At 39.3% G+C, this 12,609-nt stretch overlaps 1 protein-coding gene across 2 annotated transcripts in view; it reads right to left on the bottom strand.

Annotated features, from left to right (window-relative positions):
• The window catches only part of STK32C (serine/threonine kinase 32C), a 256,277-nt gene that overhangs the window by 12,418 nt on the left and 231,250 nt on the right, over positions 1 to 12,609 (bottom strand). For both annotated transcript variants that reach the window (XR_006292292.1, XM_037905328.2), the window contains exons 4-9: positions 9,231 to 9,404; positions 8,517 to 8,554; positions 2,918 to 3,007; positions 2,285 to 2,388; positions 2,059 to 2,175; positions 148 to 273 (exon numbers count right to left, since the gene is read on the bottom strand). Coding sequence is in view for 1 of the 2 variants with exons in the window: in XM_037905328.2 (XP_037761256.1) it covers positions 148 to 273; positions 2,059 to 2,175; positions 2,285 to 2,388; positions 2,918 to 3,007; positions 8,517 to 8,554; positions 9,231 to 9,404 (649 nt within the window). In the remaining variant the exon portion in view is untranslated. The remainder of the gene's footprint in view (positions 1 to 147; positions 274 to 2,058; positions 2,176 to 2,284; positions 2,389 to 2,917; positions 3,008 to 8,516; positions 8,555 to 9,230; positions 9,405 to 12,609) is intronic.

Below are 12,609 nucleotides of genomic sequence, written 5' to 3'. Positions count from 1 at the left end.
TGAAGGCTTAGTTCTGTGATTTATGAGAATATGTTTCAGCTAATACATTTAGGAGTTATTTCAGCCATAGAAATCCTTTGTCTTATTAAGTAAACAGTGATCATTGTTCAATAAGGGGAAACTGATTAAGTCATCACTTCTGCTTACATTAGGAACAAAGCCTGGCTCCACCTTCTTCTCACAGACATCATCCCAGATGACATTTGTTAAGTAAGCTGAAGTTTGAACGTCAGTGAGGCTGGAAAATCGATGCTCAGGGTTCACCGTCAATAGCTGAAATGACAAGCACTGCAGTAAGGCATGGTCTGGCCTGAGAAAGAGCAGGCATACAGAATCATTCTGTCTTTAATCATGCTCTTATAATTAACTAAGAAAGAAAAAACCCTTTGTGGGAAATGACATATAACTTATTATCTGCACACACACACATACAAAAAAAAAAACAACCCCCCCCCCCTCCACCTACGTTAAAAGAAAAATTATTAAGGTTGCAAACTCAAGCACTCAAATGTTAGAAAATACCATAATTAATGATGCCTGGGTTAGTTGATGGGAAAATTCCTCATTTGGGCCCAGAAGGAGGAAACATTTGATTATTAGTCCTGATCTCTTGTTGCCTGGTAAGATCAGGAAGTGCTGTGTAGGTAACATGCTCAGCCTATGCTGGGAAAAAAATGCCCCACGTTATTCAGCAATTCCTCAGCCAGCTGATTAAGGGCTAGTCTACACTGGCAACATTAAAGCGCTGCCGCGGCACCGCTTTAATGTGGCTCGTGTAGTCGTGGCAGAGCGCTGGGCAGAAACTTGCTGAGCTCAGGGGGGTGTTTTTTCACACCCCTGAGCGACAAAGTTGCAGTGCTGTAAAGTGCCAGTGTAGACAAGCCCTAAGGAAAAGCGATACTGGGCTCCGAAGAGTTTCTCGTGCAGTTCTCCTCAGCTGGACAATGTTTTAGAGCAAGAAAACTGGTGGGATTCTTGCAGGCATGGGCAACTTCCTGGTTGGGGGGTGATGACTGATAACTTTTGGATAGGGTGACCAAATGTCCTGATTTTATAGGGACAGTCCTGATTTTTGGGTCTTTTTCTTATATAGACTCCTATTAACCCCCCACTCCCATCCCAACTTTTCACATTTGCTGTCTGGTCACCCTATTTTTGGATTATGGATATTTATTATTATTTCCATATATAATGTTCTCTTTAAAAGCATGCATTCTCTGAGTTTACCCAGTAGATGGCGTATGTGATCTTGCTGAGTAATTTTTATTGCAATAATAACTAACAACTCTGCTTCTTACTAAAATAAAATCCAATTATGTAAATTGTCCACCCAACTCTAACTTATATTGGAGTCACTTATTTGCTGTCAGTGAAGTGTTTATCTCTTTTATACTCTCTTGATCAGCCACTTTTCTGAATCCTTTAATAAACAGAATCCAGGAAACCAACATCAGCTTCAAATCAACAGATTTTAGATATAACAATAAAATGAAAGTGACAAAGCACCCATTTCCCCAGAAAAAAGCAAACAAACACATTTCTAATTACAAGACAAATCAGAATCAGATTCACTGACTGCAGAATTGGAGAAAGGAAAAAAAGCATTATCACAGCAGGATATCCAAACACCTATGTATTTTATGCTGCAATTAGTCTATGGTGAAAGGTAGTTATTTCAATAGCCAGCTACGAATTTCAGAGTATTGGAGGTAATACATTTCCATACAGGCAGTTATGTTAACACTACAGTATCTTAACCTGAGCAAGTATATGATTATATCACTTAAACCAACCAAGTAACACACCTCACTTGCTAACTAACAAAAGAGAAGATGGGTAAAGCAGCAAATGACTACTCAAATTATATTCTGGAGCAATTAAATTGTGCTAACCATTGTATAAAGTCATAAAGTGTAGTCCCTCTTCAATGCCTGGAAACTTGTTAATATCTTGAAGCAGAACAGAAGACTAGTTTCTAATTAGTCCTGTACATATTGTACCCAGTATGGAATTTGTGACCACACAATTGAAATTGTACTGAAGAAAAACAGTATTTACCTTTCTCAATAAAGCAACAATTTCTTTTGACCATACTGATGAATACTGCACACTTACAGTACTAAACAGCTGAATTAAAGACTCTACTGGGTTACTGGAGTGGATGTCGTAGGGTCTCTGAGGAAAATAAAATGGAAATATGAAAAAAATACAGTTCTTCCCTTTGAAGATTATTAAGAAAAATATCTGAAAACACTATCATATAAGACAGTAGAGGACACCAGACCCATCCACGAAGAAGTTCATAAGCCATCACTCCTAAAGACCACCAATCAACTTCAAAGGAGTAGCCTGTCCCACCATTCAGAAAAGAGTGAAAAATTTCTGGAGCTAAATAAAAACAGAAAAGAAAACAATTTCTTCACTCTGGCTGTAGTATATGTTTACATCCTGCTGCAGATTTGGAGTAAACGTCAGTTTATGGATGCCATAATTACTTTTATTTAATGCCACAGGTGGGACCTTACAAGACAAACAAGAAACATTCTGTCCCAAACAGCTTACTGTCTAAGAGCTTAGTCATGCAAGGTGCTGAGTGCCCTCAGTTCCCACCCAAGTCAGTGGGAACTGCACCTCCCAGGAACAGGTCCTAAATTAATGCAGGAACAACAGGAACTGATGTCGACATTGGGAGGTGGATGAGAGCAAACATAAGAGGGTCATGAGGTGTTTTAGGGAAAATAATTCACACATCTTGAGGGATAGACTGCTTGATTAATTAACTTTTCTGAATAACTAAATTGCTTGCATTAATGTGTTAAATTAGTTCAATTACTTTGTGTTAGACACAAATTATAAAATGGTATGCTGTAAGTACCCTTTCAAATTGTAGAGACAATTATTAGATAATATTTCTTACCCATATATGGTTTGGTTCCAGCTAGCGCAGTTGCTCTTTCACCATCTCTGATTATTGTTGCAATATTAAAATCTGTTAGGTGTGCATGACCTTAGAAATAAAGACACATTTTTAAAGAGGTATTAATAAAATAGTCATAAATGGAACATTGTGTAACCTAGACACACATTAAATTATTCAGAAAACATTTGATGCTTGTTTACCAAAGGAGCAGGCAGTGTGCCACCTGGCTCTTATTAAATGATCATAATAGATCCTGAAGGTATTCTTACGGTCCCAGTCTTTTCAGATGGAAAAAAAATAGTTATTTTTCTGCCTTTATTAAATGCCAAACTTGAAGTGCTGTTTTGTAGTCATTAAAAATGTCCAATTTATTCCAGCTCATACAAGCATCTGATCAGAGCTAAAATGAGTTACATATGGGCAAATGGATATACTGCTTTCTGCCCACACAGCAATGAATGCATAGTTATCAACTGTAACTTACAGTGGCTTTTCAAAGGACAAGAAGATGCTTTTTTGATTTCCACAGTACATAAATTAACTCCACGTAAGACAGCCATTACAATTACACATGCATTCATAAACACCTGTTGTACATTATGTCTGCAATGAACTACTCCTTTCTAAAATGGCTTTAATGCTTGTGTGGAATGTTGGTTTGACAGACAAAGAATCAAAGATGATTGTGAGGGAAAAGACTCTTTGGATCTAAAGGCCTATTTCCTTGCCATTATAGGATTCTGAACCAGAAATTTTCACAAAATAAATAAATTTAAAAATTGGCAAATTTGCTGAGGTTTTGTTTTGTTTGCCAATTTTTCATCATTTTCTGCAACCCGGTCATTTTCCAAAATGTAAAGTCAAAATTAAAAGAAAGGAACTGATTCCTGGTTAGAATACAAGAGGACAAGAAAAACAATAGTCAAATAAATTCAATTTTTCAAATAGATAACATTTTTCACTTTGTTGTTGTTTTGAGGAAGAGTGGTCCAGTAGTTAGGGTGAGAGCTTGGACATCGGGAGATCCACGTTCAACTCCCTGTTGTCGCAGATTTCCCCTGTGGTTCTGAACAAGTGACCTCCAATAGCCATCTAGTGGCATTTTCAGAAGTGCCTAGGCATCTAACTGCCATTGATTTCTGATTCTTTAGGTGCCTAAATACCATTAAAAATCCATCCCATAGTCTCCCTATGCCTCAATTCCTCATCAGTAAAATGAAGATGAGTACTTCTCTTTCTCACAAGGGTGTGGTGAGAATAAATACATTAAAGATTGTGAGGCCTTCAGATACTACAGTGATGGTACCATGTGAGTACCTTAGGCTATGTCTACACTTGCAGAGTTTTTGCACTGCAAGTTTCACTGGTGATAGGGAACCAGTGAAAGTAATACCCTGTTTTGTGTATTCACTTCATTCCTCAGCTGTCAGAGAGTGTTTACATTAGCAGTACTTCCACGGGGATGAGAGCAGCGCTCTAGGGCAGATATCCCACAGTGCAGCTCTTTCCAGTTTGACGATGGGTCTTTTGGGAAGTGTGTGTGTGGGGGGGTGATCGCGGGGCATCCTGGATCCCTGCACAGCCTCCTCTCCCCAAACACTGATCAGCTTCAGCAGCTCAGCATTGCTCCGTGGAGCAGGCATTGTCACCTGGCCAGATAAGCGAGCACTTGCCAAGAAAACAGGAAGGGGAGTTTCAAAGTTCCTGGGGCTTTACAGGGGGAGGGGTGGACGTCTGTTTACCTGGCAACAGAGCAGCAGAGCTGCTGGCGAGAGTGGTCACCTGGGCACTGTGGGATATCCTGCAGAGGTTAAAAGCTCTGTAAACAGGAAGAACGTGTCTTCACTTGCACATCACTGCAAAAGCATCACCAGTAAGAGCTGTACGCCTCTTGTGGAGGTGGTTTTCTTTTTGTGGTGAAACTTCTCAGTTTCAGTGCAAAAAGTAATTGGCAAGTATGCTCCCATGGTTTTTGTGCAGAAAAGGGACTTTTTCCGCTTTAAATGACAAGCGTAGACATGCCCTTAGATAAAAGTGACTGAACAATTTCAAAAATGTTTAAAATGTTTTCAATTAGGCCTAGTGCTGAGAAGAGTCATGATCACAAAATGGAAAGAGATGGAAAAGGCCTCCTGGATCATCAAGCCCATTTCCCTGCAAAAGCAGGATTGTTCCTGGGAGTATGCATTTATTATTCTATGCCATCTGATTTTGATACCAGACTAAAAGGACATTTCAGAACAAAGGGAAGCCCTATAGAAATAGCAGCAAAAGTAGGAAGAGAAAAATAGAATTGTGGAGACCTCCTTCAGAGCATAATTTCTTGTTTGCAGTTTCTTTTAGAGCCAGAGTACCCATTCTTTTGGGACAGCTGTGCCAAGTTATCAGACTACAACATACGCTGTATCAGCTAGGGTCTGATTTCTCTCATTCGGGTACTCATGATGCATTGTGAGACTGAGGTGTGGAGCAATCCAAGCTCCAGTCTGAGCTGTGTACAAGTGAACATGAGGCAGGCAATGATGGTACACCAATGTTCAGCACAGACTGGGATGGGGCAGGGGGAAGCCTAATGTGTCAGGAACAAACACTTAATAAGCTTAAATACTAATATCAGTACCTTGGGAACCACTAGCCTAGATCCTCTCACATTTTTGTTCACATAGTTATAACAACTTTCCAGATCCTATATAAATAGTGAAGACAATAGGGAAATGCTAGAATTCTGTATTAAGACATTGCCATAGCAACATCTTAAATAAAAAGTCAAAAGGTGCTTCTTGGAATCTTGTTGGATGAAAGCAAGGTGGCCATTAAAATTTTCAAATATCCAATCTTGAAGTAACCTGGAGAACTTTCTGTGTAGACATTAGGCATGGGCAAACCAGTTCAGATAAAATCAGAAGGAATTCTCCAAACTCTCACTTAAAACTTCAACTGAGACCCTAAAAGATACAAATAAAGTTTGAATATTTTCTTCCTATCTCTGCTTTTCCTGTTTCTGGCCAGGACTAGAAACAGGAATTCCAAAATAACAGCAAGAAAAAATGCTTTTGATAGAAGAGCTCATGAAAATACCTATTCTTGTTAGATCTGCAGCCCAGTTTTGTACAGCTAACTAGTATAGATAGATTGGATAACGCTCAGATAAGCACTCAAAAGTTTGGATATTTATCTGACCAGAGCATGGGCCTCTAAGCTTTTTGAGGTTCCCTATCACGAGCAGAATGTTTCTCTTATATCATTGTGGAATTACTGCACACATACCACATATTTAGGCTGATGTTTGGGGCCACTTTCAAGAGTTGGTTTATAGGGTGTATCAAAGTGAGCACTGTACTTGCCACAGAGTCGCTAATCCTGATTGGGATGCCCATTGCTGGATTGCCCAGGTGGTAGAAGAGACAATAACCCCCCAGCTAGCAGCTCTTACTGCAAATAAAGAGCTTGCAGCATGCGTGTTTTATGATCGCCACAAGTTTATAATGTGCTCACTGTGTAAGAGCCACAAGTCCAAAGATTCTAACACGCACGTAGGAACCTCGTTGTTCCCCAGCCGCTGTGGCAGTTTTGTCTTTTCCCCATTATAGGGGATGGGCATCCCAGTTTGGACCTGGGGCTCCCAGGCAATGGGAATAAATCTCTCGTCTTCCGGTTGGAGAAAAACCGCTCTCTCAGGCAGAGCTGGCTCTCCTTTTTTTTTCTTTCTTTACTGCATGAACCCATGTATAAACCAACATGGCTTAAGTATAAACTGGCTTATCCATGAGTCTGTATAGCAAGTCTTCCAAACAGCTTATGGTCAGGGTAAGCTGGCAGTACCATATCCCTGCCATTTCTTCCTCCTTTGTGCGAGGCTGTCTGATAGCTATATGAATTATGCATATGAGACTAATGCTGCCTGATCTGAAAAGAGATGAAGACAGAGGGATATGTGGACAAATTGTCAAGCAGTTGCTTACAAATCATCAAAAGCTCACTGGTTTGTTTGCATTCAAGTGTCTTCTCCAGAGCAAAAACATATTTTTAATGAAGGAAGATGCAGCACTCCCTCTTAAGTCCTTGAGAAAGATTTCAGAACAGCAAGAAAAGAGACATCACTACAGTTCAGTATAGCACTGAAGGAGGAGAATTTGGGTTGTAGTGAACTCCAATATTCCTTAATTCTTTAACTCTGATCATGCTTCCAGTATACCCAAGTCTGCTCTTTAAAAGAAGCTGGCTACATGCCAATTCCATTTTTCATACTATTAAGGTAGCTGTTCATAGATTACTTGTGTAACAGACACATCACAATAAAACTACTTTAGGTGGAGCATATAAAATCTGTGGTCAGTTCGTCTACTCTGTCAAGGCAAACAAAAAAGAAATCCAACATGAGTTGCAGCAGGTCAACCAATTATTCCAAATCTTGCCTGGGGGATAGTTACTTTCAAGCCAAGCTAGAAATCTAGTCCAAAGCAAACCTCTCTCTCTCTCTCTCTCTCTCTCCTGTAAGGCTATTTTCTGCCCAGTATCTGCATCTGGCTCCCCAGCTGACATCTTTGGGTGTTTCATGTCTGAATCAAAGGCAGAATAGCCCATTTTCTCCTCTTGTTTTCGCCTCTCATCTCATTCTTTCTATTTTATGCTCACTAGTTTTTCAGTGCTCTGCGATCTGCACCAGCTCTAGTAAGTTTTCAGGTGGAATTCAAGCTGTTGGTTTGAACCTATAAAAACCAAAAAGGATTAGAACTTGGTTGCCTGAGAGATTGCCTGTCTTTCCCAATGATATACTGCAACAGCTGAGATCAGCAGTGGTGTGCAGCCTGGAACGCCTTCCATTTAAATCAGAGAGCGGCTAGCAGTACGTTCTCAGTGAAGAGTCTTGATCTTGTTTCCCACTTTGTTCTGTCAGAGCCCAAATTTGTTAATCTTCCAAGCAGGTTGTAGAGCCCATTTCCCCCCGACCCCTCTTCCCTCCCGTCTGCTTCTGTAAGGTTGCTGAAGAGAGTATAAGCTGAGGAGAAGATGTTTATGGGCAGTCCTTTGTTTATGTTCATGTTGTGATTTTTAATGTATAGCCTGAGTGCCCAAAGCACAAGGTAGGTGACTACAATTGTATTTTTAAAGCTCAAAGTAAATATATAAATACCTCTTTTCTTGACTCCAAAGTACTGAAGATGAAAAATGATTATGATACCTTGGCCTAAGGTATTTGTGGAAACAGGTCCCCAACATTTTTTATCAACTAGCAGATTGGTAGGACACAAAGTTATTTTCTAATAGTTAATTTGATTGGAAGCTATTGTATTAATATCTTTGAAGAAAAAATACCACTTTTAAAAATCTCAGCCAGAAATATTATTTGTCCTAAAAATATAAGAACTAGTTAAAATAAGCTTTGGTTTATGACAAACGTACTTGAGACTTCATTCTCCCTTGCCTTGCATAACCTGTGTGCAAAATTAATGTAAAATATTTCCAAACCAGAGCAGTAGTGTCTTGCTCCCACCTTGCCTAGGGGTAAATATGCACACAAGATGCATGGTAGTGGAGAATCAGGAGCTAGGCTTGCAAGAGCTGCAGAGACAGACAGGTTTTGTTTTTTTCTTACCTTGCTCGTCTAGAAGAATGTTGTCTGGTTTTACATCTCTGGGAAAAGAAATGAGGATGTATGTCAGAAGTTATGCAAATGGAAAAAGCAATTCAAAAGAAAGGCAAAACTATTTCTTGTGACCAACAATTAGGGTAGAAAATATAAAATAAAGTACCCTAGTGTGAGAGAAATTATTCATGCATGTGCCATCTCTTATATGTGTAATAGATAAATGGTTTTCCTATGCAATCATGCAAAAAAAAAAAAGGGGGGGGACAAAACTCCCAGATCTTGCTCTTGCAAAACTCCTATTGAAATTAATACTGAAAGATTTGGTGTTTATTGTGAAGAACTTTATAACTTTGAATCAAATACTGGGCCAGATTTATGCTGGGGTAAATTTAGAGTAAATCCACAGATGGCAAAGGACCAGCGCCAGTATAAATGAGGGCAGAATTTTAACCAAGGGGTCAGATGGCCAGGTGCAGTTTAAAAAGGAGCTGTTTACTGAATACCAACTGTTAATGATGTTGGGATACTCATTAGCATACAACACAATGAGGACAACTCCACCTTAAACTCAAATATAGACTGCAATGGACCTATGCCAGTTTGCACCAGCTGACGATCTGGCTCCTTATTCTCTAATGATCCTGACCGTCTCATTTACTGATGTTGGTTTATTTAGATTGTTAGTTTTCAACAGCTGAGACTAACAGATTTTGCTGTTACCTGTGAATAATATGCTGACTTCGTAAATAGTCTAGAGCTAGTGCCATCTCACAAATATAAAGCTTCACTGTTTCCTCCGTGAATTGAACATTTTGCTGTAGATGATACCGTAGATCACCACCTAGGAGTAAATCCACTACCATAAACATGTCTTCTTCGTCCTGAAAAGAGTACCTACAGAAAACAAACACAAGCAAGTAAACAGCATGGCACCTTGCAAATTTCACAGGTGCTACAAAATGAAGGAGCTTTTTTTAAATCCTAATTATACTCTACATGTTAAATGATAACAACCCTATCCTCTCCATTTACCCAAGTAAAGTTACAGGAATATCCTGGCTTCAATATTTACATCATTTTAATTGTGCATGCATGATTCAATATACTGTCTTATATTTTTTAACTCATTACTGCTATGTTCTGTCTGGATGAATTAATTTGCATGCTACCTTCCTCATTGTGTAACTTACACAGGCTATCCCATGCAAAATTTCTGTGAAGGGGCAGCAATACTCATTAATTTTACCCTACTTGCACAGTCCATTGTTATATTCAGGGCACTGTCATTTAACTCCTATATTCTTAACACACTTATTCTTCCTGATACAATCAAAACTGTGCTGGAATAATGAGCAGCAAACCAAATGTAGTTATCTGATAAACCTCCCTGCTATCAGCTCTAATGAGTCACCCACAAAGAATATGCTACTCAGAGCTACTGATAGCCAATCTCCATTACGATTAAAATGTTAGTGCTGATTCTAGCCCCCTGACTGAGCCTCTAGCCACTTCTCTGACATCTAGTGTGAAGGACCTATGATGGGCCAGGGGAGACTGTCCTTGCTTGAGCAGTAGCATGAGGTCAATGTGTGCGGTGCTATGCTGCACGCTCTCAAAGGCCCCATTGTGGGGGGCATACCTATAATTCTTAGTTGAGCTGGGCAAAATTTTTTGGACAAATTTAGCTGAAGAAAAATGCTGTTTCAGGCCAACTAAAACTGTTCACAGATTTGACGCCAATTTGCTAAATACTTTTGGCCCCCCAAAATGTTTTGGGATAGATTCAAAAAACCAGAGGAGGACCCTCTTGTTTACCCAATGGCCCTGTGGTTAGAGCACTCAGCTGGGATAGGAGACACCCAGGGTCAAGTCCCCATTCTGTCTGATTCAGAACAGGGAGCTGAACTTTGGTTTTCCACATTTTAGATGAGCGCCTTAACCACTAAGATATGGGATAATCTAGGTGGGGCTCTCAATCTCGCCTGTTGAAGCTGTTCCTCTTTGTATAAAATACTTAAATAGTCATTGGAGCAGGAATTTGAACTTGGATTTCTCACCTCCCAGCTGAGGCTTAGAAAGGGGGAGAGAGAACCTGGTGGTTAGGTTGGGTGACTCACCTGGGTTGAGGTGACACCTGGGTTCCAGTCCCTGCTCCAATGAATACTCAGAAAGCCAGTACAGGATCTGCACCATTTATGCAGTGAGCCAAATTCTTCTCTAACACCATGTGCAAATCCTTTGAGGTCAACGGAACTGCACACAGCATGCATCATGGCAGCCTGCATGTCAACGGGATCATATGTTACAAAAGTTTATTGCTTATGTATTGTTTAAAAAAAACCTCATTATATATAGTATCAGCCAAACAAAATTAAAGGTCCCATCCCGTGTGGTGTTCAGTGGGAATAAAGGGCCCTTTGAGTGCATTTAGCACTTTATGGGAGGGGCTGAGCAACTCACAGGATTAGGCCCTAAATTATTTAGCTGAAAATAGTTACCTGAGATTTCTAGGGATTCAGTTTCAGACTGACCTTAACCAGGCCTAAAGTTTTTGTATCCACAGTTTTGTCAGCAGAAATAATTACAGGCGAAATTTGGCACTCACTTCTTTGAGAGTGCAATTTAGTGCAATTTAAGCCTAAGCCTGAGGTCCACAGCTCCCATTGTTTTCCAGTGGGGTTGAGTGCTTAGCTCTGAAAATCAGACCATTAGACATCCAGTTACCGATTTGTGGCATGATCAGGAAAATGGCCTGAACTGCACCTACGGGGAAGCTAGGCTATGAAAATCTGGCCTCAAGTTTCAACACTTTGCTCTAATGATTTTCACTGCGAGAAACATTGTCAGCCCCTACTAACCATTCACCCAGAGCTACATAGTTCCCTATTATATTTTATGAATCACTCACCTCATTAACAGGTAAAGTTTGGGACTTTACTAAAGACCCATTTCATTTTAACTTCAGACTCATTCTAAATGCAGATTTTCTGTATTTTTCATAAACTGATTTTTCTCTTTTTTGAAAATGAAGTAAGAGAATACAAGGGCTAATTTAACTCATAGAATGTCAAAGCAGGAGCCTTATATCAGTTACAAAATAGAAAGGTCTTTTTAAAATCTAAAACAATTGGCTTTTGTGAGAAACCCCACCAAACTCTGGACATACCTCAAAAGAATTTCCAGTAGTTGTCTGTGACAACAGTACTACTTAGTGAATTATATGTGGGATTGTGTGATGCATGCATCACAAATTATGCTTCACAAATTTCTGTTCTTATACTGAATGTGTGCTAGAAATGAATGTACAATTCTATTATCTGATAGTGCTAAGAGAAAACACTTACTTTCTTAACAACCTCAGTAGAGCAATTGTTAAAATGGTTTGACAAACTCAGGCCGATTGTCTTGACTATACTGAAGGGACTTACTGAATCTAATCCTAAGGCATTATGCATAGACTTTATTTCATCATTTTATTTTAGTGCTATTGGGGCTTTTTCAATCTTCGGGAAATTTCACTGCTCATTAACATGGCTGGAGGATTAGCACTGGCTAATAGAGACTGACTCCTTGAAGCACACATCCCTGCCAACTCTATCAATGCAGATTCAGCTATCAGGTTTGTGGATCTTTCCTGAGAAAAAGTGCCAGTCATTCCTGATGTCTTTGTGAGGTCAAACAATATGCAACAGGGATTAATTTTAGACTAACAAACACATTTCATTTATGACATAAACTTTGGAATCCAACAGGAAATTTGGAACCTATTAGAGAAAACTATGGCACTATCAATACACTTCACTGCATTTTTTATTTTAAAAAATCACCTTATTTACCTATTACTTTATGAACACAGTCTTCATTTTATCATTACAACACACTTTTCTAAACAGCAGAGAAGATGTGACTGCATGAGTCTTTAGGTAGTTTGAAAAACTGCTGGATTGGAAATATTGGCTACCTGATTCCATTATATTCTCCAGATTTCAAATGAGGAATTGGGGTTTTACAAAAAGCTACTTTATCATTTGAAATAATACACTATAAACTGTAACAAAGGATGCGTGAAGCCATTTGAAAAATATAAAAGCAACTCAAA

The sequence above is a fragment of the Chelonia mydas genome, chromosome 7 (genome assembly GCF_015237465.2).
Source record: "Chelonia mydas isolate rCheMyd1 chromosome 7, rCheMyd1.pri.v2, whole genome shotgun sequence".
NCBI lineage: Eukaryota > Metazoa > Chordata > Testudines > Cheloniidae > Chelonia > Chelonia mydas.
Note: the sequence above shows the minus strand (reverse complement) of the source record. Positions and strands in the feature narration are given on the sequence as shown.